The 26,915-nt window shown below is 34.5% G+C and overlaps 1 protein-coding gene across 4 annotated transcripts in view; it reads right to left on the bottom strand.

The window, feature by feature from the left end:
• LOC143255937 (uncharacterized) overlaps window positions 1-26,350 on the bottom strand; it is a 46,057-nt gene extending 19,707 nt beyond the window's left edge. For 2 of the 4 annotated variants that reach the window (XM_076512382.1, XM_076512384.1), the window contains exons 1-3: window positions 26,133-26,350; window positions 13,740-13,879; window positions 11,539-11,800 (exon numbers count right to left, since the gene is read on the bottom strand). In XM_076512382.1, coding sequence (XP_076368497.1) covers window positions 11,539-11,706 — 168 coding nt within the window. In that variant the 5' untranslated portion in view covers window positions 11,707-11,800; window positions 13,740-13,879; window positions 26,133-26,350. Of the gene's footprint in view, window positions 1-11,538; window positions 11,801-12,460; window positions 13,684-13,739; window positions 13,880-26,132 lie in introns of those variants that run through there. The other 2 variants (XM_076512385.1, XM_076512383.1) reach the window with 2 other exon arrangements.
• Window positions 26,351-26,915: the final 565 nt, after the last annotated feature.

Genomic DNA, 26,915 nt, shown 5'->3' with positions numbered 1-26,915 from the left:
TAAAAGAGTAGCCCAAGAGTTGGCGATGGGTGATGATGACTAGTTGCCTTCCCTCTAGTCTTACACTTCTAAATGAGGAACGGCTAGCGCAGATAGCCCTCGTGTGTATGTATTTCTTCTTATTATCAACAATATAATACGAATAATGTTTCACTGCATGTGTCTTTAATGATATATACGTGGAGTTTAGAGCTTACGAGAGGAGAGTCCATTTTAGTACAGCACCCTACATTTCGAAAGCAACAAACAGCTGTAAAATCTGATATAATTTTGTTACTCAATATCTACTGTCAGCCCCAAAACAAGAAAACGGATACATATTCATTTTCTGTATCAGTTGGCATAGTTGTACACATATACACTGAGAACTTATATTTCATTTTTATTATATGTTTTTAATTGCATTAAGCTTAGAAATATATTACCAAAATAGAATTGATTTTGTCCGACTAATTCTAATAGCGTTATAATGTACTTTGTATTATCCTGACAAAGGTTTATTCTTGTAAATACTTTTACCGATGTTACTATCTTCCTAATATAAAAGCAATGACATCCAACGGGATATGTCAAAACAAGCTAGACTGTGTGGCTTTCTGCTCGTGAAAGATCACAAATAATATGTAGTTGATTTTATTGAGTTTGAATTATTAGAAAGGCATTAGATGCCTTTAAGATTAACTATTTGATTCAGTTGGTAGTGTTAGTTTGGTGTGCAACTAATAACCAATACATACTTGGGAGAAGTAAAAATCGGATTATGACTTTGTAGGTCCAGTTGTAGATATACTTCGGTACTAGAATAAACTAAATAACGAATACACTACATCTGTTTCTAGTACTAATAAGCTCGTTTATCATGTGAAATACAAGCATATCGAAACACGATATATTATATAGAGCAGATGACAATAAGGTTAGACAGTCTATGATCTTATAATCCTCGCTCTTAGCTACGTATGTTTATGTATCTGAATTTCTAAAGTTCAGCAAAATTTGAAGTGTGTTTATACAGTAAAGTTAACATAAATTGCGCTAGTTGCAAAACTTCTTCATAAAATTGTTTCTCTCATCATGTTGTAATCGATATTTTGTTTTAAAATTCAAGTTCTACATATGCAAGGACCACAGAAATACTTTCCTTTCGAGCCCGAAAAGTACTCAAATAATGGCTGAGATATATATATATATACACACACACACATACATTTCAAAAGCGGTCCATTTCAAAATGGAGAATCAAATACAGTTGAACATATATTTAATATGCGTGTATTTTTGAGAAAAATAAGATAAGAATAGCCTATTTGCTTGTGTTTGTAACGTATAAATTAGAACATACTGCCAACCAAAAAAAAAACCAACAACATATTCTTAAATTAACTACAAAAGGTCTAAAAAGAATTTGCTCAGGAAATATAGGATTATGTGTAATAATATTTGAACGGAAACTATGGTTAGGTTAAACATAATAATTCATCAGCTTCAAAGACCCGTCGTGACCAGGTGTTAGGGCGCTTAACTCGCGATCTGAGGGGCTCGGGTTTAAATTCCAATCCTAACAAACATGCTCGCCCTTTCAGCCATGAGGGGTGGTTCTATTTCCTATCAATCCCACCATCCTTTAGTAAAATACTAGCCCAAGAGTGGATGGTGTGTGGTGATGACTGACTATCTTCCATCTTGTCTTTCACTTTTAAATTAGGGATGGCTAGCGCAGATAAACATTGTGCATCTCACCGTGAAATTTAAAACCAACCAACCATTGGTTTCAAAACTTTTAATCTCATGCTTTACATAGTATTAGTTTCTAAAGATCCAAGTATAAGTGAGACAACTAGCTAATGGTTACCATATATATCTGACCCACATACAAATATGTTCTTATATGAAAAAATTGAAAGACAGACTTCTGTTTCTTGTCAAACTTCCTCACAGATAAAAACAATAAATCAAAACCTACAATCCAAGAATTCTCGAGGATGTTATTAACTGAATCCAAATTTTTGCAGTTTTAACTAGTTCAATCCCATTTACACTTTATATCTAATTAAATCTAATTTACAGTCTTACTTTATCTATACCTTCTTGCTCTTTTAATTAACTTTAAATCTTCTAGTACTTTTCAATAAATATACTTTTATCTACCAATTTTAAATCCCCATCCCATATTATTATGAAGTTTTATTGCCTAGTACATATTTCAGTTTCACTAGTACCATATATGGGTTGCATGGCTACAAAACGTAGCTCGTCACTAAATAACGCTACGCGGTTAAAACGTCATGGTATAAAATAGTAAAATCGCGTGTGTCAAATAGTAAAGTCACATTTTCTCCCATTCATCTTTAAATAGTAAAAATATTACGAAAAAAATACAACATTAATAATCTCTCACTTCTTACGAGACTTCATTTAAAACTGACGAAGATTATGATAAAAATACAATATTGTAAATAACGTAAATAATTATTTGTAAGTTATGGACGAATATGTGAATTAGCGTTCATTGCGCGAGTTTTGTCACAAAATCAACAAATATTCAGAAGTAACCCAATAAAATGCTTTTCGTGTTTTGTAGGTTCTACGGTTAAGAACATTCAAATTACATAAATCAAAGGTATTACCTTTATATACCTTTGAGATATTTATTAGCTCTCCCTGGGATAAACAAATCAAGGTGTTACTTCTCCAGACCTCTAGAATATTTATGTGCTCATAAGGTTCAATGAACTTGTCTGGTGATACAGATCGAGTGACAGAATTTGAGTTAGGACGTTTTGAAGAAGCCCTGATATAGCAGTGCTAGTTTACGTTCAACTGAACTAAACTGATCTGTGAAAGAACTATTTCTTAAGCTTTTTTTTTTTTATCAAACCATGAATGCGGGGCGTTGAACGTAGTATGAAAATTTGCAGTCAGCACCTAAAATGAAATTTTTTTTTATCTCTAATAAGATACATTTTATTACCACAGGAATAAATAAACTGTAGTCTAATAAACATTTCTGATATCCAGTTACGTTTTCGGCATAGTCTATTACGTTTTCTAACCTCCACAAAAATAATTACATAATCAATTTAGCCAAATACTGATTAACGTTTTCTTGTTTGTTTTGAATTTCGCGCAAAGCTACACGAGGGCTATCTGCGCTAGCCGTCCCTAATTTAGCAGTGTAGGAATAGAGGGAAGGCAGCTAGTCATCACCACCCACCGCCAATTCTTGGGCTACTCTTTTATTAACGAATAGTGGGATTGACAGTAACTTTATAACGCCCCCACGGCTGAAAGAGCGAGCATGTTTGGTGCGACCGGGATTCGAACCCGCGACCCTTGGATTACGAGTCGAACGCCTTAACACGTTTAACGTTTTCTCAGTAGCCTGTTACTTATCCAATTATTGTATTTTGAAACAGCTTATAAACAATATGTAAAAATTACAACACGAAAAAATATATAAATATAAACTTTAATATAATAAGAAAATAAACTTAAGAAGCCACTTTTACTAATAAATTAAGACGCTCCTGGTAAGTTAGTCGTAAAAGTGGCGGTGGGTGGTCATGACTACCTGCCTTCCCTTTAGTCTTATACTGCAAAATTAGAGAAGGCTAACACAGATAACCCTCGTGTAGCTGCTTTCCGCGAAATTCAAAATAAACCAAATCGTGCTTTTTACCTGACGATCCCAGAGTAATTTAGTAAGTAATACTGATTTGGTGTGACCGGCAATCGAACCCGCAGATTACGAGTCAAGTGTCTTAACTACCTGGCCATGCTGGGTCCAAGTGATATTGTACTGTGTTATGCTGTATCTATACGAAATTACACATATCCGAGTAAGTTCGGAAATAATTTTACAATAAAACACATGATTAATAAGGCTATAAAATGATAAAAACAGCTAGACTGTACAGCTTGTTATTTAAAAAAATTATCAAGTAACTTCACATAAGCGTAGTACGTGGAACTGAGAAATGTTCTCTAAATTCCATGTTTCAATTTGAATAACGTATGAAGATACAAGATAGTAAAATAAGGAATAATTACGTTTCTTTTATGTTTTATTATGTACGTTTACAGCCAAATTCCAGCATCAATTTATTTGATGTAATTACTATTAGAGCATATACGTTAGTATACGTATGTGTGTGTCTATGCGTTTCATATGAACACAGTAATTACACCGTTAATCCTCGTACATAAGAAACTGGCAATCGATGTTTTAGTTGAACGACCCATACGTGTATTTAGTTGGCAATATTTCACTCCATTATGTTGTCACGTAATTTATAAAATCGTAAGTATTATGTTCTTATCACTGGGATAACCTCACGAAAGAGTTAGTTAGTTTGTATATTAATATATCACTTAGTTTACATTCCTGTTGACCATACAAGACTACAGTTTCACAGATACACTGCTATACCCACTAGATACTTTTACCGTATTATTTGTTGCCCTAACAACTCTATATATAAACTGTTGTTTTTTTTCCCTTGTTATTAAGGAAAAATATCTAATATTTATTAATATAGAACAAAACAACAGTAACGAAACATATATCAGTCTTGGTGTCAGATATTAATTGTTTTATTGCGGGAAAAGTTTAGCAAAGCATTTCATCTTGTATTTCATTTATATGCTAGTGCAATGTTGTAGTTAGCATATTTATAGCTGGCAACTATATGACAAACTTTAAATCTGACTAATCCATACCACATATCTAAGCAACTACTACAGAACGACTCCAGTGTATAATATCTTACTTAGATAATAAAAACATGTACACACACGTGGTTTAGGAATTGCCAATTATGCGATAATTTTATTACATTTTTTATGTAAACTTCTTTCAGAGTCAGCCAGGAATATATGCAGTCCTTGGTAGTAATCGAATAATCCACTAGATGTCGCGTCACTGAACACGTATGTTATGTGTTTCGTCCAACAAGCTGTCTGACTGAGAAACACCATTTGCTGCCAAATTACCAACACTACAGAATATTTTAAAATAATATCGCATACTTGAGATTATGGAAAAAGAAAATGTACTAACTTAACTAATGTAGTGTAATAAACGAAATGTTTTATTCTCATTACATGGAACTGAGGTACATAACTTAAGACAACCGAATTGTCTTCGGTAGGAAACTTTTCTTTGGAATATTCAGATTGTAAAGTTTTCAGTATATCATTTATTTTGAACGCCAATATAGAGCAAAACCAAAAGGGTTAAATGGAAAGATTAGCCTTATTTTTGACAAATTTACATCGTTAAAACTATTTGTTTTACCTCTAGCTATTATAATCAGTTCTATGTCTTTAAGGCTAATCGGTATAACTTTCGCTAAATTTTTATATTTTCCAGTGGTCCTTACAATGTGTAATCACACATTTGTCACTGGAAACCATTGTAGCTTTTCTTAACATTAAACTGTGAACTTTGGGTTTTAGAAACGAGGCACAAAATTATCCAATCCTTTTAAATGCTTCAGTTTCAATAAGCCTGTTATAACAAGTTTTATGTAGAATATTTTAAGTATAAACATTTAAAGTAACAGCCACTTTTAGTGGCTCAACTGTCTGTAATACTATAACAATATAAACCCGATTTCGATACGGTTTGTTTTGTTTTGAATTTCGCGCAATGGTACACAAGGTCTAACTGCGCTAGCCGTCCCTAATTTAACAGTGTAAGACAAGAGGAAATGCAATTAGTCATCACCACCCACAGCTAACTCTTGTGCTACTCTTTTACCAAAACGAATAGATGGATTTATCATCATATTATAACGCCCCCACGGCCGAAAGGGCAAGCATGTTTGGCGTAACGGGTATTCGACCCTACAACCCTCGAAATTACGAGTCGATGCCTTAACCACCTGGCCATGCCGTTTCGATACGATACAGATAGAATGTTGTATAGGTTTGTGCTTAAACAATCATTCCAAATACGTTTGTCTATCGTTTACTCAAGATTCAAACCCTTTAGAATCGTCTTCGATTAAAGATGTTTGTAAAAAGATAAAACAATTTGTTTATATATATATAAAAGAATGTGGCAACAGAATGACAAGAAGCAAAGATGGTAAAAAGGAGCTGTTGAACTGGTTCCTCCAATATTAAAGTTGTATTCCACCTCTTTTAACCTTTGCTTCAAACAGCGAAAACAAATACAATGAAGAAGAAAATTAGCCTTTATAAACAACATTACGAAGTGTCTTATCTCTATAAAGTCGAAAGTTTACGCTTTTATTTCCCATGACTACAAATTTGAATAATAATAAGAGTTTAAATAAACTTTCACTATCACATTGATAAAATAAAAAAGAGGGTTGTTAGAGAAATAAAATGGAAAACTTGATACTTAAATCGTTTCTGTTTAATTTTAGTGAACTATGGATCTTAGTTTTGAATGTGGTAGTGTCCAGTTTTTATTATTGTAAATCAAAATAAATCCCTTATCGCATAATTTGTCAAACAGAGACAATCATCTGCTCACGAACTTTATGTTTCGAACTAAACCTCTTTTCCAGGACGCATCAAAAGATCCTTAATAATTATCGTACAGAATGGTTTACTTTTCAAAAGTATTTTTCCGGCAAATGTTTCAAATAGTGAAAATGAGTATAGAAAAACCTCAATAACTGTTGTTAATACTCAACCGCACTGCCCTTTCCAGTTACTCTACAGCAAACTTGAGGGTTTATAATGCTAAAATACAAGGTCCGAACCTGTGATTGCCAAAGTACCAATAGTCCAATGGTCAGCTTTGTCTTAAATAAATGTTTTGTTTGTGTTACCGCAAAACTGGGCTGTATCAACCGCGAGGAATCAAATTCCAGATTTTAGAGTTGTAATTCTGTAAAAGTACTGCTGGTTCACAATGGGACTTTTGTTGTATATGAAATTCTTTCCTTTGATCATAATGTCGTAAAAACAATTCCATGAATGTGCAGAATAAATTAATGTCGCATTTTACTATTTATTCTTACGGGTTTTTTTTTAAGTTATATATACATTAACACATCATACAATCAAAACAGTTTTCACAACATGAAAACATTTAGTACACTCCACGCCCCATGGACAAAACACTTTTACAGCATATCTTGTGAAAGTGAATTCAAATATAGTGAAGAAACAAAAACACCAAACAAAAGTTAGGATTTGGGATAACGATACGCATACCAATTTATCTGCAATAGCGCATCATGCCAAAATGCATAACAAATTGGAATAACGTATTGGAGAAGAGAAATAGAAAACTCTAAATGATGATATGCTTAGCATAAAGCCAGAGATAAAGAAAAACCTGGATACTCCTATAAAAAATTTTCAAACAATTTAGTTGAAAAAGGGTGTAAAAATAAAAGACCTTAGATGTGTGGATACCATTTACATCAGAAAGACCAAGGCTCAAACCCCAGTTATTATTACAATAGAAATAATCCTTCTCTGGGCCTACGCAGACGGCACAAGATAACCAGTCGAAAAATTCAATACGGTTACGTAGTAATTAATAAAACAAAATACGTAATTAGGCTAACCATTCTGAGTTAATTAAGTTTTCATTCATTTCAACAAAATAAAAGCCATCAACAAGATGTCGTAATATATTACAGATTTCTTTCTTTTTTACACTGTACCTTCCTTAGTTGGTTGTCGCTTACTCAGGATCTGCGAAAGAAATTCTTAACATTCCATTCTTACACTACTCACAAGTTCAAAAGTTAACCAACTGTTCTTATCACTAAATGATTAAAGAAGGCAAATACAGACGTGACAGGTTGTACTAACACATGATCACTAACCATCAAACAGTTGCTTGCGCTTCGGTTTCTCTTATATATACAAGTATTAACAACCTTTGCCAATTCCCTGATAGTTTAGTTTAATGAAACGTAATAGTAGATGGGAGAAAAAAAATTACATTACGGTTGAGAAAGCATGTTACTTTAAAATATGTTATATCTGAAGAAGAGAAACACATACAATGAAACATCATTATACAAAAATAATCAAGAATTTTTTATCCTCTAACATGAAATTTTGTCTACTATGCCTTAGTGTTGAAAATCGACATTCATCGAAGTAGAATTCCAGAACTGAACATGTAACTTATTACCTATGTAAGACCTAGATAACTTTTTTTATTTGTTCAGATTTTTTTTCGAATTTTCTTTGAAAGGAATGTGAAAACGCTTATTCCTGTTCATGGGTCAGGCTCCAATGTCTGCGAATTTAAAATATGCTTTTACTGGAATTTCCAACATAAACATCTGAGGCCACAAACTGACTTTCCTCAAACTGACAATCACTAGAGATAAAAGAGTGCCTGCCAGGAAATGTGACTTAAGAAACTGATACGTAGTTTCAAAACTCTTACGAAAAATATAACAAAAATGTTTTAAATAATTTTCCCTTTGACACTGGACACGCTGACCAACCTTCTATTAATAACATCCCATCGTGCATGACAACCTGTCATCTAACCAAGGTTACTATTTTCTTTTCACGTCACAGCACTGTCTATAACATTTTTTTTCTTTACACTAACGTAAACAACAACATTCCAAGATAGACCCATTGAACTAAACTAAGACACTTCGACCACTACTTACTTACATCGCAGTACGTTGTTTCAAGTGTATAGGGCAACGAAGACCCGTATATTGGGTTAAAGATTCAGAAGAAAGCTTAATTTCCGACCTTTACTTTAAACAATCGATTAATGAAAGTCCATTTCTACTTTCAGTGTTTCGTTCTTTTAAGACATGTGAAGCCAGAATATAAAAATGTTCACATTTTAGTTTTGTTTCATTGAACACTATAAGGATAAGAACAGTCAATATTATTAATGAGCTGTCTCTTTCAAAATATTGAACGTCTACTTATAAAATTTGTTTGTTTTAAATTTCGCGCAAAGCTACTCGAGAGCTATCTGGTTAGTCGTCCCTAATTTAGCAGTGTAACACTAAACGGAAGACAGCAAGTCATCACCACGCACCGCCAACTCTTGGGCTACTCTTTTACCAACGAATAATAGGATTGACCGTAACATTATAACGCCACACACGTCTGAAAGGATGAGCAAGTTTGACGTGACAGGGATTCGAACCCGCGACCCTCGAATTACGAGTCGAGTGCCTTAAGCCTTAACCATTGACCATGCCGGGCCCTACTTATAGAAACTGTATGTTTGTTTTTTCAACGCCTTATATTTTTTGAAATTATTATTTTTTACTGATTTATTTGTTGATTTTTGCTGTCTTTAATTTAGAAATGATAGGCAATAGTCAACACCACCCACCGCCAACTCTTGGGTTACTCTTTTAACAATGAAAAGTGAGATTGATCGTCATATTATAATACCCCTACGACTGAAAGAGGCAAAATGTTTGGTGATGAGATTGGGAATGTTTAATGAAAACAAAAACAAAGGTTTAGAAAATGGATTGTAGATATTTTCAATGTTTCATAATTATTTATATCAATATTTTTTCGTTACTCCAAAAATTAGCAGCTACAGAGAGAAATAAGTCTCCCATATAAATTAAATTATCAGGAAGAAAACACAACTAGGTCTTTAAGTCTTATCAAATAATATAAATAATTATGGTGTGGTTGATAGTAATAATATATTCAACTCAGGTTTCCTTCATAGGTCCTCAAAACAGCTACTTGTAGCAATGCTCGAAACACTAACTTACCTTAAGACATATATATATATATATATATAACTAGCTTATATAATGCAAATTTTGTGAGACAAATTTGGCCAAACTAATTTGTTTCTCATATTTCGTGAAAAACTACACAAGCGCGCCCTTCACATAGCTATTCCTAATTTCAACTAATTAAATAGGGTGAAGGCAGATACTCAACATCATCCACCTCAAGTGGGATATGACTCTTACTCTTTAGCTAGCATTCATGGTCCCAAACAGCGGAGCGTTTTTTTTGAGATAAAAAAATTGTAAACCACAGGATTCACGGTCCGAGCATTTTAATTATTAGGCCACTCTCGAGCCAGCCAAATTATGGTTTAAACAATAAGTCCCCAATATTACACGTAGATTAGAATTTACTATTGAAAATAATAAAAGCATGATTATTACCATATCAGTATTTGTACGATCTTAACAGGCGAGACTGTCATTCGATTATACGGTACAAGTCCTGTTTTGAATAACATCAACTCCACATTAATGTTGTTGTTGTTTTGAATTAAGCACAAAGCTGCACAATGGGCTTTCTGTGCTCTGCCCACTACGGGTATCGAAACCCGGTTTTTAGCGTTGTAAGTCCGCAGACATACCGCTAAGCCACTGGAGGGCCTACACATTAATAATTCACGATCTCACACTGCAAACCTGTAAACATGCAGTGTTTGTTCAGGCAGTGCACGTACCAAATACATGAGTTTATCTTGCTCCAGATACGAATCCCAAAATCTCTAGATGAGGGATGTAGGCACTGTGTACGGTCAAACATTCACCTTAGACGAGTAAATAAGTCACGATGGAGTCTAGAATAAGCTAATTCGTTAGAATCATTTCCTTTGTATCAGACGATGAGAACTTTTGATTCTGATATATTTATCTCCAAGGAGCAAAAATATCAATAAATAAATTAGAGTGTCACAATATATTTAATATAAACATCCATATACGTAAATAGTATTAATTGCCTGCATGGCTAGGTGGTGGAGCGCCCAAATCGTAATGCAAGGGTCACGGGTTCGAATGCCCGTCATCCCAAACATGTTCATCCTTTCAGCCATGGGGGAGTTATAATGATACGGTCAATCCTACTAATTTACCAACGCAAAATTAAAAAACAATGACAAAACGCGATAACATTTGTACAAATACCATATATTTTGGGCAGTTATTTCATTGTTCTCATAACTTCTTAAGTAAATATTACCTTTAATTCCATATAAATACAAAATAAAAACATAACTTTGTACAACTGCCGCTAGAGATCTTTTGGTTGCTCCTAGTAAAAAACCGTTTCATTATTAAATAAGATAAACTTTTTTTTATTTATCGGAACTCTTTTACCAGAAGTAATAACACAAAATAGAATATAGATGTGAACTATTTTCATTGTATTAATCCGATTGGATAAATGTGTCAGGCCCTAAACCAATAAAAATTGTAAAACATTACCTGTGCGAATAAGAAATAATTACAGAGAAAATCCCTGAAGCAGGCAAGTCTTAAACAAACTTGCATGGTTCCACAGGTTTCTGGCTAGCTAAACGTCATCAGGTTGATAAATAAGGTAAGTTTTACAGTCACTCGATCGCAAAATTTAAAGTTTCTATTAATGTTATGTTATAAAACTTCTCCGTTAAATCAATCATTTCAAAATACTAATGGCAGCCGTTAACCCTTACTTATTATACTAAAATAAGATGCCACATGATGGATCTCACGTAACAAGTCAACATTTCAGAAATTCAGATACTTTAACTTGCTCAATTATGCAGATTAGTGTGTTTACTAAAATTCAAATGGTGCATACCTGTACAGCACTATTTAGGAAGCAGTTATTTTGACCAGGCATATTGAGAAGACCTTTGTGGTAGTCCATAGACATAGAATCACGCCGATTTGTTACCTGTTTCATTTGTAATTCGGTGATTTTAGGGGTTAGGACTTGAACAGGAGATGGTATCGGCACAGGTGTCATTTCGACAAAACTTTTAGAAGTTTCTTTATTACGTTTGTTGATGAGGTTTTTAGCTTATCACGTCATTACTTAGCTTGACACTGGAGAATAGTACCTGCAAAAATCAGTTAATTAAAAAATTAAACGACAGTACGTGTCAACAGCTATTTCATTTATCGTGTTATTATTATACGTAACGAATCACTAATATTCGTCACAAATGTTACTTTAATTCTATATATTTTTGTGAATATTGGATTGATAAGCATCTTTCTACTGTTAGAGCTCCTATGAGCGATGTCAGTCACTGGTTTTCCAATAGAAAAAAGACATTACTTTATTTATGAATTGAAACAGTTAAGTTGAGTTTAATATGGGTCAATATACTACTTTCCACTTTAGCATCACCTAATGCGACAAGGCTGAACGGTTAGGTCAGAGATCTCTGGTACTCAAGTATAGCCGTCAACCAGCCAGGGGGATTTTGTTCAGCTTTGAACTGAACAACGTAACTGACTGTTACTGTCACTCTTACAACGCATCCACATCTGAAAGTGCATAGCGCATTCAGTGGCAGCGCGGAATAAGCCTTGTACCTTTCTACCTGCAGCGCTGCACGCCAACCTCAGAGGCCACATAAAACCTATATTAATTCTGCTCAGGTTATCACACATAGATATTAATAAACGGACAAACAATAAAACAGAATTAAAAACTACACAAAATCAACGTTTCGTTATCACTAGATGTATGTTATTCGTTTTCTTATACTTACCACTTACTTCCACACTACACACTGCTACCTTACTTCTGTCCACCGAATGCTACACGACGTTCTTGTTTCTTTCTATTTCACTCATGATTTAAATACATTCGACCCAAAACCAAAATATTTTACTTGATCGTGATTAAAAACAAACGCACCACTAACTTTCGAACGTGTTTGTGACGAATGTGCCGATTAACCAATCAACTAAAAGAAACAGATGGTAAAGTCCACTACAAGAGAGAGTAATTAACCCTAGGCCCGGCGGTTTGACAGACTTTACTGTATGCACTTTGCCGTGAGTAATTTGAAACTAGTAACGTGAGTAACAGCCTCAATTCGATGGGGGTAATGTGCTCCTATTGCAAACATGAAATGTCCAAACGTCTTTCGTGATTTATGAACCATGGACAGTTGATGTGGGTGTTGTATAACTTTCACAGAGCTTACCTTCTGGCACTTTACTCCAAGACTTTTGTAGACCGTGGAACACCACACCTTCTATAGAATAACTTCGTAAAAATTAAAAGTTGAAAATTGTTTGGTTTCATTAGTCAACACAAAATTAATAATCCATCTAATCTCGCTACAATTTTATGACACACACACAGATATATATATATACATGTATATATATGCCAAGCTCGATAAACAAGTTTAAAAGTATCAAAATGAAATTTAAAAAAACGACCATCAGGGCACAGGTAGTTAAGCGAAACAAAAAACAGTCATTTTTTTTTCTCTCCTGAAAAATACTAAACAACGTGCATCAACAGGATCTACTTTATATTATTGATTGTACCATAGGCAACAGGCTACTTATTCTTGTCTTTGTAAAAAGCTAGTAAACATTTAAAGTTATAACCTGAGCCAGTTAAGCCTTATTATAAAACTGAAATACTTTCTCTTGTATCTTAAGATGGCATTTAGAGTTACGATGACTTATTTTGTCCGAAGAAAGTTGTGTATGTACTTCTTTCATTCATCTGAACATACACACACACACATTTACTTAGAGCCTAGGATGGCCAGATGGTTAAGACACTCGACTCGTAACCTGAAGGTTGAGGGCTCGAATTCCGGTCACACTAAACATGCTCGTCCTTTCAGCCGTGAGAGCGTAATAAAGTGACAGTCAATCCCACTATTCGTCGGTAAAAGAGTAGCCCAAGAATTGGCGGTGGGTGGTGATTACTACTAGCTGCCTTCCCTCTAGTTTTACACTGCTATACGTAAATAACCCTCGTGTAGCTTTGCGTGAAATTCAAAAACAAACAAAGACACTTACCTTCCACAAAACAGCAGTATGTACAGTACAGAGAATCTAACAAGGCTTGGAAGGGGCGACGAAACTCCACCAGTTCAAAACGGTTCCTAGATTATATACTACCCACCTTCGCACGTGCCCAAGGCTTGGATGCAGATACCCTAAAACAGAAGAAAACAAAACTTAGTCTATAAAAATTCATTAATTCTGTACATATTTGTCTCGTTATTATACATAATAAATCACTTGGATTTAGAAAGTGCCATGGCTATTACAGAGTTTATATTTTATTTAATATGCAGAAGACAAAAAAAGATGTCCACAATCCACCCGATCACATATTAAAATTTTAGTTTTTTTTAGCAACTATTTAAATGACACTTGATGCTATAGAGTCTAGAAAATTTAATAAACACAATTACAGCATATTCGTTAAATACAATATAAAAATGAATGAACGTGCCTTCAGACTATGAAGAGTCAGCAACTTCCTGATTTAATACCTCATTTAAAAGACTCCCAGGGCAAGTAATTCTATAAAGACTTAAAGACATGTAAGGTTCCTATTAGAAATTTAAGTCATATATTGGATGCCATCCTTTGACTTGAATTACTTAAGAGTCATCATAAATCCTAACGAAGGACAAAATTGTTTCTTCAAACAGCCGTTTTATACATTCTTTAAATTAATTGTTATTGTTACTTCTAATTTTTTTCCAGCAGTGATAATACTTAAAATCTGGAGAACAAAAATGCCTAAACGCTGTTTTCAATTTTCCATCGTTTTCAATAACACCTGTAATGCAAAATAAAACTAGTAATATATAAACAGGTTTTGCTTGCGCCCCTGTGTTACACTGTGAGCGCCCTCTTCTGGAACTCCGTGCTGTTTTGTGTATTATATACCTGTTGATTGGACTTAACTTATAATGACGCAATAAACTTTGCCGCCAATTCTGCCCAATCAGAAGATTCAGACATTAAAAGTGACGTCCGAAAGGCTCATGAAAGCAAGGTGCCTAATCTTGTGTTTCAGGCATTATGACTGACTTTTAACTGCAAAGCACTTTTCGAACGACCAATTCATTCTGTTCTCTAAAGTCTAAAAAAAGAAAAAAAAAAACAAGATACCCTCAGAGCACGTGCAGCAAACAGGTGGCGCGTGACTGCGACACGATTTGTTTGTTTGCAGTTAAGCACAAAGCTTTACACACAGTGTTCTATCTGTACTCTGCCCACCACAGGTATCGAAACCCGTTGTCTAGTCATAGACATTCCGCTGTGCCACTGAGGAGCCTGCGACACAAGATTTCCTGTCAAATTTATTCATTCAAAAATGTTAAACTTAAGTTAAAGAATCTGTATAGGAAGACTTCTAGTCAGAATTGTCAGTTTCAGTTTTAAAATAATATTCAAGATGGAATTTATGTATCTTTTGTTTATTGTAGTTGTGCTTAAAGTCATAGAATAGGCTATCTGAAACGCGACTTTTTCGAATTTATATATCAACTTTTTTGCCGATTTGAGATTCTCCACCACACATTTTCCTACTCGAGTGATATAAAAACAAACGTATCAAATATTTTAATCCAAAAAATTGAATTATTATAAAATACCGCCTGATAATACATTAACATAAAAAATCTCAAAGAAATAAGCAAATATATTATCGTGAAATAGGATAATCTGATCGTGTAAAAATATGGTACAATCTGAATCAGAAGGCTTGAAGGTGTAAGCAACATTTACTTGTTTCTCCACGAGGTATGGACTCTAGAAGAAAGGACTAATATGTTGAATAGGCCTATTTCTGAAGTATTCCTAAATATATATATTTAAACAAGTCATTTGGTAACCATACAAACAACCGTAAGCATGGCTGGAAAAATATAAGTAACAGTTCCATAAACATATAATCATTTAAAAAATTTCTAGCTACAAGACAGTGGAATAAGGTTTTCATTTGTTTAAGGGGCCCGGCATGGCCAAGCGTGTTAAGGCGTTCGATTGGTAATCCGAGGGTTGCGGGTTCGAATCGCGGTCGCACCAAACATGCTCGTCCTCCCAGCCGTGGGGGCGTTATAATGGTACGGTCAATCCCACTATTCGTTAGTAAAAGAATAACCCAAGAGTTGGCGGTGGGTGGTGATGACTAGCTGCCTTCCCTCTAGTCTTACACTGCTAAATTAGGGACGGCTAGCGCAGATAGCTCTCGAGTAGCTTTGCGCGAAATCCAAAAACAAACAAAAAACACTTGTTCAAGTTTTTTTTTCTTTATCGTGAAAGTAAAAGATCAAATTAATGTGTAAACATTTACTGTTATAAAATAATTTGTTATTTTATTTCATTATGTTGGGAAGAACTTTTTCATTGTAAATTGATTGGTTAATCGATTGGAGTATTTATCTGGTATTGTATAAACTACATACGGTACTTAATTTCTGTCTGATCCTTCAAGATAAAAAAGATGGAACATATTTTGAATGTTCTTGTTTTTTAAATCTAAAGGTGGAAACACTATAATTAAATTCCAGGCTTCCTCATAATATTTCCTTTTATTTTTATTAGTATCCTCTTATTATATTACAAATATTCTTTTACTTTGTTAGCATGATATATACATAAAGGACTAACCTAAATCTATTAATTAAGGTGACCGAAACTTGTAAAATATTACCCATTTATTGCCGAAACTATTGTTAACACTGAAGGTATCCAACTTATTAAACAATTCATTCTGATCTTTAAGGAGAAATGTTTCTTTAATTAGCTATACTGATTGCCAAGGTTATTTTTACTTTCGCTTAAACGCATAGCTTCTTCTGATTGGAAGATAATAGTATTTATAAAACTCACAATTATACTCTACAAACCTACCAGCGCGATTCAGTACCTGTTTCGTTGTTTGTTTTTTCTAAAAATTGCGCTCGTACTATACGTCAAATTGTACAGTCATCAGTACTATTTTTACAAATATGTACCAATTTTAGCAGAATAAAATGGCGCGCATCACATACTCTAGAAACTCATTATTCGCCACCATCTTCAGGATCTAATATAACTAATGACTTTTTAGAACTAAATGTTCACTAGCTATAAAGATCACAAAACACGTTGCGTGTTTTACATCAGAGAAAATGGCCTCTATGTTTTTCTGTGATATTTCAGGCTGACAGAACAGACATGACAAAGTAATAATCACAGACGGTTGAAGTGTTTGGACTAGCGTTACAGACAGTATTTTAAATGTGATTTAATGGTATTTAACCTTTAGTTCTGTGGCAGATTATAATGTGAGAAAACAGTTTGGTCTCCTAGTTTTTTGAGATTTACTTAGCGTTGGAAACCAACTATCCGTGAATTCCAAACATTTATCAAATAGCCTAATGGCTTGTTAAAAGTTCAAGGTCGCACGAGTTTCTGAGTAAATAAACATTCTAACGCACCACCTGTTGGGAATAACAGAAAAGACTAAAATACCAGTAAACCTAATAGAATTAATTATTCAAAAGGCAAATAACAAATAAATTTGTAAATATATATTTTGGTAATTCTGATATGCGCTAGACATTTTATGTGAGAAAAATTAGTTCATAAAAATTATTTCACCTTAAACGATACCAAAAATTAAATGTATTTTCGAAGCAGTTCGATTTATTTGTTTTGGTAATCACTTCTAAAATATTGGGAATTTGTTTAGAATTAAGCACGAAGCTACACAATGAACTATCTGTACTCTATTCACTACAGGTATCAAAACAGGATTTCTTGCGGTGCGAGTCCGCAGACCTTCCGCTGTGCTAATGAAGAAGCAAGATTAGGAAGCTCCTGATGAAAAAGTAAGAGATAAACTAAAATAATTTATCTATAATTAAGTTTAAAATACAAAATAATAGCATAAAAAATTTAAACCAGAGTCCTACTATGTATCTTGTCGGCAGAATTTTTGGTTTCGTTAATCTTTCAGATTTACTGCTGAGTGACTGGGGAGATGGGACAGAAAGTGAAAATAATTTATCATAAAATTTCAGCCTAGCCTAGTACATAATTTGAATCCAGTTTATTGAATGAAAATATCAAGAGAAAACGAATGATAATTGCAAATACAACTAAAATGTTAAGTTATATATAATAAAAATGGAACAAACGAGCTTCAGAAGGTGACAATCTATTAAGCTAGTTTGAAACAGGAGGATGTATGTTTTTTTTATAGCAAAGCCACATCGGACTATCTGCTGTGTCCACTAAGGAAAATCGAACCCCTGATTTTAGCGTTGTAAATCCGAAGACTTATCGCTGTCCCAGCGAGAGACAAAACAAGAAGGCATTGTATGTTAATTTAAACTAGCTATTATGTTTTCTGCTCAAATAATATCCCTATCTATGTTTTAAAAAGCTTTCGCAATTGAAAATAAAGTATTTGAGAAATATATGGCCTTGTAGTAACCAATTACATGTTACATGTAATCTGTCTTTAAAGCTTTTAGTTTTCTTAGTGAGTTTGTGATCAGATAAAACGAACATTTTTTTCTGTTATTTATCATTTTATGACAAGCTTTTCATTGACATGAGAAACTTACCATCTTAACACCGGAATGTAAAACATTAATGAATGACACTTGATATAAAATTATATTTAGGATAATTTGTCACTACTTCAGTCCAGAACCTCACATCTATTGGGACTATCGAAATGCTATGTCTCAGTTGTTACGTTTGGTTCTCTAAAAATTCTTTCTCTGCGACAAAAGTTTTGGTTGTTAGGATCCAGGTGAACAACCTCCAAAAATACAGTATATTTATTCAGTCTTAAATTTATGTAAGTTTGCGCTAAACAACAACAAAAAAATCCGCTCCAGTAATATTGAAAACATTTCGTTTTACTTTGAATTTCGCGCAAAGCTACTTGAGGGCTATCTGCGCTAGCCGTCCCTAATTTAGCAGTGTAAAACTAGAGGGAAGGCAACTAATCATCAACAACGGATAGTGGGATTGACCGTTAATTATAACGCTCCTACGGCTGTTAGGGCGAGCATGTTTGATATGAGGGGGATTCAAACCCGCGAACCTCTGATTATGAGTCGAATACCTTAACCATATGGCCATGCCGGGCCGCTTACTTTACGTGTTACATTAAACAATACGCTTACGTTTTTAATATGTACCGTATAACCTAAGTTACTGGTACCACAATGAAATACTAAATAAGGTGATGTAAAAAAATGAACGTGTTCCTGTCAGAAATTAATATTCGTTGGTAGTTCTCATTGATGAATGTTGTCTATCGTCGACCATTCACGAGGATAAGTCTAATTCACATCAGAACAATTTTATTAGATGTTGTTATACGCATATAGGTAAACCTGATTTACTTCGTGTAAAACGATCTTGTATTTCTAAATTCGAACACTTATTTCAGTCTTTGATGTACACTGAAATGGTGGTGGTGGTGGAAACATCTCTTTACCAGTGTTCAGAGGAGTTTATGTTCAAGCAACTTCTGCACTAGATACTCCAAGTTATCTCGTATCATGTTCACCTATGTCTAAAATAAACACTTTTTTCTGATCCTTACTGCGCATTCTCAAGGATGTAGTAGTTTGACAGGTTGGCGTTAGAACAAGTACTGTCTCCAACAATACATCCCACAGCGTACACAATAAAATGACCATTGACACCTTTTCTTATCGACACAGATGTATAACACACCGACGCTTGGTAGTGCGAGGTAAACTTTCAGGTGACTGACCTGATGACTAGAAAACTCTATTGAAGAAGACACGTCTAATGCCAAACTAAGTCTACCACACCGAAACTTCTAAAAGTCCATATTAAATAAAGGAAATGGGATAAAACTTACGATCAATCTCTCTATTCGTTGGTAAAAGAGTAGCTCAATAATTGGCAGTGGGTGGTGATGACTAGCTGCCCTCTCTCTAGTCTTACACTGCTAAATTAGGGACGGCTAGCGCACGTAGCCTTCGTGTAGGTTTGCGCGAACTTCTAAAACAAACACTTCAAAAACAAATAATTCAGCGCCTTTTATATTATTGTAAAATACAAGAAAGTACCGTAAAATATTCAAAATTCAAGATTTCTGATCTATCGAGCTTGGTTCGAATCCGCACTTTAATCTTTGAGCACGTCATAAGAGTAGCAGCCAATATCTTAGTGGCCGCCCTACCAGTGGCACAGCGATATGTCTACGGACTTAGAACGCTATAAACCAGCTTTCGATACCCGTGGTGGAATGAGCACAGATATAACATTATGCTTATCTATAAACAAACAATTTAACGTAGTCGGTGGGTGGGAGTGCTAGTAACAGACTGTCTTTCTTCTGATGACTGGTTGAAAACCAGGGACGACGGCATTGCCATAAACACAATACAAATTAAACTCCAGATGAATTTTAGAAGCAGTTGTTGGAAACGTATTGAAACTTTTTCAAAATGTCGTTAATTCCCAAGTAGCGTTTCACTAATTCGCATTCTCGTATGAAATCTCTCAAAAATTATTCGACGATTTCACAGAAAAGGGAAAGTTAGTTTTCAGCCGCGGCATATGGGCTCGTAGAATAGCTCCGAATTTTTTTAAGTATAAACTTTTAGGTCATAGCTTCATAATATCGTGACCGATTTCATATCTAGTCAGTTTTGGACTCAGAAGGTCAAACCCTTTTGACTGATGTATTTGACCACTTCCAAGGTCTCATACATTAATTTTCTCTAATCCTGCATATAATAATTTCAGCTTGAGGGTAGGCTGGTAGCGATCCTAATTAGTATTAAAATTGAATCGAGTATAGCTAAAACCCACGCTTAATATTGCACAAAAATTAGACTAATAAATAAAGGGGGGAAGCCTCATAGATTAATTTATTATAATACGGCTTAAAAGAATTTCATGCGCCACAGCTACTGAGAATTCTCTCTTGTTTAATAACTAATTCGAGCAATTCATTAAGTGTTTGTTAGAAGTTAAGCACAAAGCAACACAATGGACTACCAGTGCTCTGCCCATCATGGTAACGAAACCTGGATTCTAGCGGTGTAAATCCGAAGACATGCCGCTATGCCACTGGGGGAACCTACGTTACTAAATAAATATTGACCAAGACTATTATAATGAAATGAAACAACGGCGCATGAAATGCAATACGGCGGGAATTTAATGAAACTTTGCACAATTAACGCCGCCTGGCCTGGCATGGCCTAGCGCGTTAAGGCGTGCGCTTCGTAATCTGAGGGTCGCGGGTTCGCAACCGAGTCGCGCCAAACATGCTCGCCCTCCCAGCCGTGGGGGCGTTATAATGTGACGGTCAATCCCACTTTTCTTTGGTAAAAGAGTAGCCCAAGAGTTGGCGGTGGGTGGTGATGACTAGCTGCCTTCCCTCTAGTCTTACACTGCTAAATTAGGGACCGCTAGCACAGATAGCCCTCGAGTAGCTTTGTGCGAAATTCCAAAACAAACAATAAACGCCGCCATGCGCCTGCATCATACACAAGTAATATTTTGACTAAAACAAAATTCCTCTGACGAACCAGTCATCTGCAAAAATGCAAGTTTCTATACGTAGTTTAGTGTTGCACACTGCTCTATGAAAGGTTTCTACCGTAAGCCAAACGATGACAAAAAGTTATTAAACCAAAATGGCAGGTTGTTAAGTGTGCATAGTTATTTATAAAGCACTCTTCACGGCGTTACCTCCTCATCTGACATAAGACTGTTGAAACAAGAAATGATTATGATACGCTGTACACTCCCGTCCCTCCTCTTTTCATTCTAAGTTTGAGGAAGTTTTCTTGATAATATCAAAATAACTTCTGTTGTTTCTTTCACTCTACTTCACAGCTATACTAATTTTTCTCTAAAAAGAATAACTGTTTCATTACTAACATTACGGTAGTTATTGACACTTATTTAAGTAGCTATAGTTACTCACAGTCTCTCTCAAAAGGCCCGTCATGGTCAGGGGATTAAGGTACTCGACTCCTAGTAATCTGAGGGTCCGGATTGGAATCCCCCTCGCACCAAAGTGCTCGCCCTTTCAGCCATGGGGGCGTTATAATGTCACAATCAATGCCACTATTTGTTGATAAAAGAGTAGCTCAAGAGTTGGCGGTGGGTGGTGATGACACCTTCCCCCTAGTCTTAGACTGCTAAATTAGAGACGGCTAGCTCAGATAGTCCTTGTGTAACTTTGAACGAAATTAAAAAACAAACGAACCTACCTCAAAATCTCAGTTTTCTGTGAAACCGCTCTAACTGCATAAATACGTTCATTCTCTTCAAAACTACGCTTAACAACAAAAAAATTTGGTTCAATGTACGCTTTATGTTTACCAGAGTGTTCCAGAAAAATAATAGCAACTAGAAATTTATTGTGGGACATGTTTGCCAAAGTGCAAACTGTCGTATTTTCTGTATTGACAGCTAACACTAGATATCTTTTACCCAGTCGTTTGTTACGTGGAACCGAGGCATATTAAAAGCCACAAAACCTAGAATTAGTGCATATTATCAATGACAACCACACCCAGTCATATTTTACACTCACTGACTTTCAAGAGCAAATGCATGAAATTATTTTTTTCTCTAATAAATAATTTCAAAGTTTAGTAATGTCTAATCCTGTTCCAAATACACAGTAACCTAAAACCTTAAGATGTAAAAATCATGGAAAATTAAATACACCGTCAGTGACCGAAAGCTAATTACATTTTGGTTTGATTATTCTTTTTGTCAGACGAAAATGTCTACATCTTTTGTAAGAACTTCATAACGCAAGAATAGCTGTATGGTGCCTGCAAGCATTTTTTTGTTTGTTTCTTTGTTTGGTTTGGTTTTTTAATTTTGCTACTTGAGGGTTATCTGCGCTGGCCATCCCTAATTTAGCAGTGTAAGGCTAGAGGGAAGGTAGCTAGTCATCTCCACCCACTGCCAACTCTTGGGCTATTCTTTTACCAACGAATAGTGGGATTGACCGTCACATTATAACACCCCCACGGCTGAAAGGGTGAGTATGTTTGGTGCGACCAGGATTCAAACCCGCGACCCTCGGATTACGAGTCGAACGCCTTGAGACGCTTGGACATGCCAGGCCTGCAAGCTTAATGCATTGTTGTTTATCTTATTTTAGTAATAAAAACTAACATACGAGGTCACTGGACAAGTCGCGGTATTAGTAACAAATAAATTCAAACTTCTTAGGTTTGTTTTTTGGAGCAAAACCACGCTTGGCTATCCGCTGTGTTCATCGCTGAGAATCTAACCTAGCATTTTATAGCTATACGTTAACAGACTTACCACTGAAGGATCAGAACAAGTATCAAAATCTAGTTCTGATACGCCAGTTTTTTATTTGTTAGTTCATTCCATTAAAACACGATTCCCAGGTTTTTTCACTGTTGTCTCGAAATGTTATTTTGTTCAAAAAAGTATCGAACTGTTTGAGCAGATACTTTTTAAGGAATTTTCACAGAAATTTTAAGTATAATATAATATAATAAACAAGCTATTATAAAACTGTTCTTTATATGAATATCATGCTTAATTAAAACTTTTGTGCTTAATTAAAAAACGACGAAGGTAATTGATATAAATTATGAAATTCTTTCTGTTCAAAACAAGATAACTACACAAAGACAATTGAAAATTAACGCAAATGTCATTTATGACGTACATGCATGTCAACATTTATATTACAACACGATAAAACAATAACAAAAAACTATATTAATATGAATAAACACGTCATACGTGTCCTCGCGTGACTTAATTACAATTTGAGCAATTTCGATAATTTAAATTATATTAATACAAATAAATATCATGTGATGTTATGAAACCAATTGTATCAACAACAGAGGTTTAAAATAAAAGTTATACGAAACTCGTATACAAATAATTTTATTGCTTCCAGAATTTCTCTCTTTCTTGGCCCAACATGACTAGATGGTTAGGGAGCTTGACTCGTAATCTGACAGTAGCGGGTTCAATTCTTCGTGGCACCAATCATACTCGCCCTTTTACCCGTGAGGCGTTATAAAGTTTGGACAGTCCCATTATTCGTTGGTAAGATAGCAGCCCATGAGTTGGCTGTGGGTAGTGATGACTAGTTGCCTTCCCTCTAGTCTTACATTGATAAATTAGGAACGGTTTTTATTCGTCGGTAATAATAAGTTTTAGCTACAAAAAGAAAATACAATCTTATTTTCAAAGGTGATTATTTTCCTTTATCTTACAGCTAATAACTTTTGGGTCTTTTTCTATTTCATTGAGTATGTTGCTTTGAAGGCTGAAAATGTTTTATTTATTGTCTTAAATAGTAAATAGGTAGATGCTCTCCATTGGCACAGCATATGTGTTCGGACTTACAACGCTAGAAAAGGGGTTTCGATACCTTTGATGGGCAGAGAACATATAGCCCACTGATATAGGTAGATTATTCAAGGAGTTGGTTTGTGACCTTAGAATCATAGATTGGTGACAGACTGTTATTGGATTTGGTTCCTAGTCGACATGAGAAAATTAACCCTCCAAAAATTCAGAATATAAAATCAAACTCACAAACCTAAAAAGACCCGTTAAATAACGTAACAAAATCAAGGACTCCACCGAGTCACAGATCTGTTTGTAATTAGGCACTAAAGCTATACAATGAGCTATCTGTGCTATGTCTACTACGGGTATTAAAACCCAGTTTTTAGCGTTATACGACCGCCAACTTAAGCTATAGAATATATTGGATAATTTCTACATGAAGATAGATAGATACCTGACACTATAGTCAATGATCTTAATGGTCTTAATTCAAAGCAATGGATAAGCGTGATATCAACGATGAGTCTCTGCATTGTACTTTAAAATAATAATTTAAGGTTAATATACATATGTTTCAATACGAAAACGACAAAACATTATTTGTATTTACAACTCGTAATTCGGGCGATAATAAAACCGTAAGAAATATTTGTCTTTAATATTCGGCAGATTAATATGGTAGTATGAATGTTTAAATAATTTTTCATTTAGAACATCAAACAACTGATTGGCAAATCGACCATAAGTTCGGTTTTACTCTTCTTACTGTAAAACAGTTTTGAAGACAAAAACCAAACAAACGATAGGTGTTTTTTGTTGTTTTGTTTTTGTTTCTAGTGCAAACTACACAATGGACAACATACACCTTGACCATCGCAATCAAGCTCTGTAAGTTCCTAAACGTAAAGTTGACCCATCAGGGGACCAAAATAAGTTGATACTTCATATAATTTGCGTTATATTTTCATTTACAGAAATACTAATTTAAATGATATTTAACAGTCCAAAGTCTCTAAAGCATAATAAAATATCATTGTGACTTATTTAAAAATCCATTTACCTAATTATTAGAAATGTGACTAAAACTATTTTAAGAACAACGGAAATAAGATCGAAATCCATGAAATTTTCCTAACTTGTCTAACTTAACTAAAATACGTATTTGTTTGCTGCGATTGTATTTGTTCCAATGACCTAGAAAAAGGTTATGTGGTGAAATCCGCTTCTTTATTTGGTACGTTATCCCTATTGCACAATACATATAAAAAAATGCACGACTTAAGGCTAAACAATCAACTAGAACACGGATTATAACAGTTATATCACATGTAAGAAAATATTTTCAATACAGTCGTGAAACCATTTCACAAAATATCTTTTTGATATTATCTATATTATAAGCGTTTCCAGTAATTACTTCGTCATCGTCTTTACCTTTGTTGTTTGTTTAAACTGTAGGGTCTGAAACATGGATACCAGACATGTGGACAGAAATATCACGAGTTAACTATTGCCTTAAGCTTAGGGGGGGGGGCATTAGACTATCAGGACTTAAGTCACGGGTTATAGGCTTATATAAGATATTTCACACACACACACACTTTGTTGTCACGTGACTAATATATACATTTTCTACACGAGATCGTGGGAACGGTCATGGGAATTGGTGTTAAAATGGTGAATTGTTTGACCATTACTAAATCTTATCATCTCGGTGTAACATAAATAACAACTAAACACGATACTGCTCTTTGTTTCCGCAAGTTTGCAACCTCTCAACGCATCACTCGAACAAAGCACACCAATCAAAGATTACGAATCACTAATCTAGCTCCAATTCTCGTTAGAATCGTTTGTTCAGATAAAGATCAAAGTTTATTGTTTATTTTTCATTCGTGGGTTTTCTTTCAATTTAATGACTTACAAAGGGATTTTCTACCAATTTCAGTAAAAAAAACTGTTTACTGCTTCTGCAATTATGTAATAAAAATAAAATAATGAATTAAAGATAGAGCGTTTTTTGCCACATACTTTTACGACTAAGTCTATATTTAGTGCGTTATAGAGAAAAAAAAAAAAGACATTTACCTTTCTATTAATCAGTTCCGGAAATTTTTGGGAAAAAGATGAGAAAATTTTCTTGATCGAATTATGTTTAATAACAGATTAAACACGTTTCGTTGCAGTTTAATAACGACAAAAACATTTATATGAAATCACCACCAATTTGATTTTTGGTCCACCACCTAACATTATCTCTTTCACCTGGCTTGTCACGTCCGTCGAAGAAACCCGACGAAGGGGAACGTCAGTATTCACAGAGAGTCAAAACAGTTGTTCACCTTTCGCAATGGCCAACATGATTATTGCACATGCGCACATCTCTTAACACACCTGACGCCTGTAGGATCAACGAAACAGAATTCTCATTCGTAGAACTATTTTGACTTCAAAGAAAAGGAGCTTATTCATAACACACCTTCTAATATCTATCTATTCACAGAACGCAATTCTGTTTCATAAAATGCATTAGCGTATGGAGTTCCAGTAGATATGGTCTTTACTTACAAAAAAAACAACAAAAAAAACGAATATAGAGAGAGAACGAGAACAACCCGACGGTGACAACAAGTTACATTTTTTTTACGTATATTTCATTCATGAGTTTCTGATCTACAATTTTTTACGACAGAACACATTTTCTCCTGATCTTTTTTTTAATTAGAAGAACGTCATTCTATCGTTTGCTTATGACGTGCAAAATTACACATGAGAGAAACCAATATATTCTATCTCACTTTAGTTCTACCCAGAGTTAATTAAATGATTTTATACAGTGAATTATGTGTCTATCTGACCTTATTCTTAAAA

Source organism: Tachypleus tridentatus, chromosome 7 (genome assembly GCF_004210375.1).
Source record: "Tachypleus tridentatus isolate NWPU-2018 chromosome 7, ASM421037v1, whole genome shotgun sequence".
NCBI lineage: Eukaryota > Metazoa > Arthropoda > Merostomata > Xiphosura > Limulidae > Tachypleus > Tachypleus tridentatus.
The sequence above is the reverse complement of the archived record's forward strand: the minus strand, read 5'-3'. Positions and strand labels throughout refer to the sequence as shown.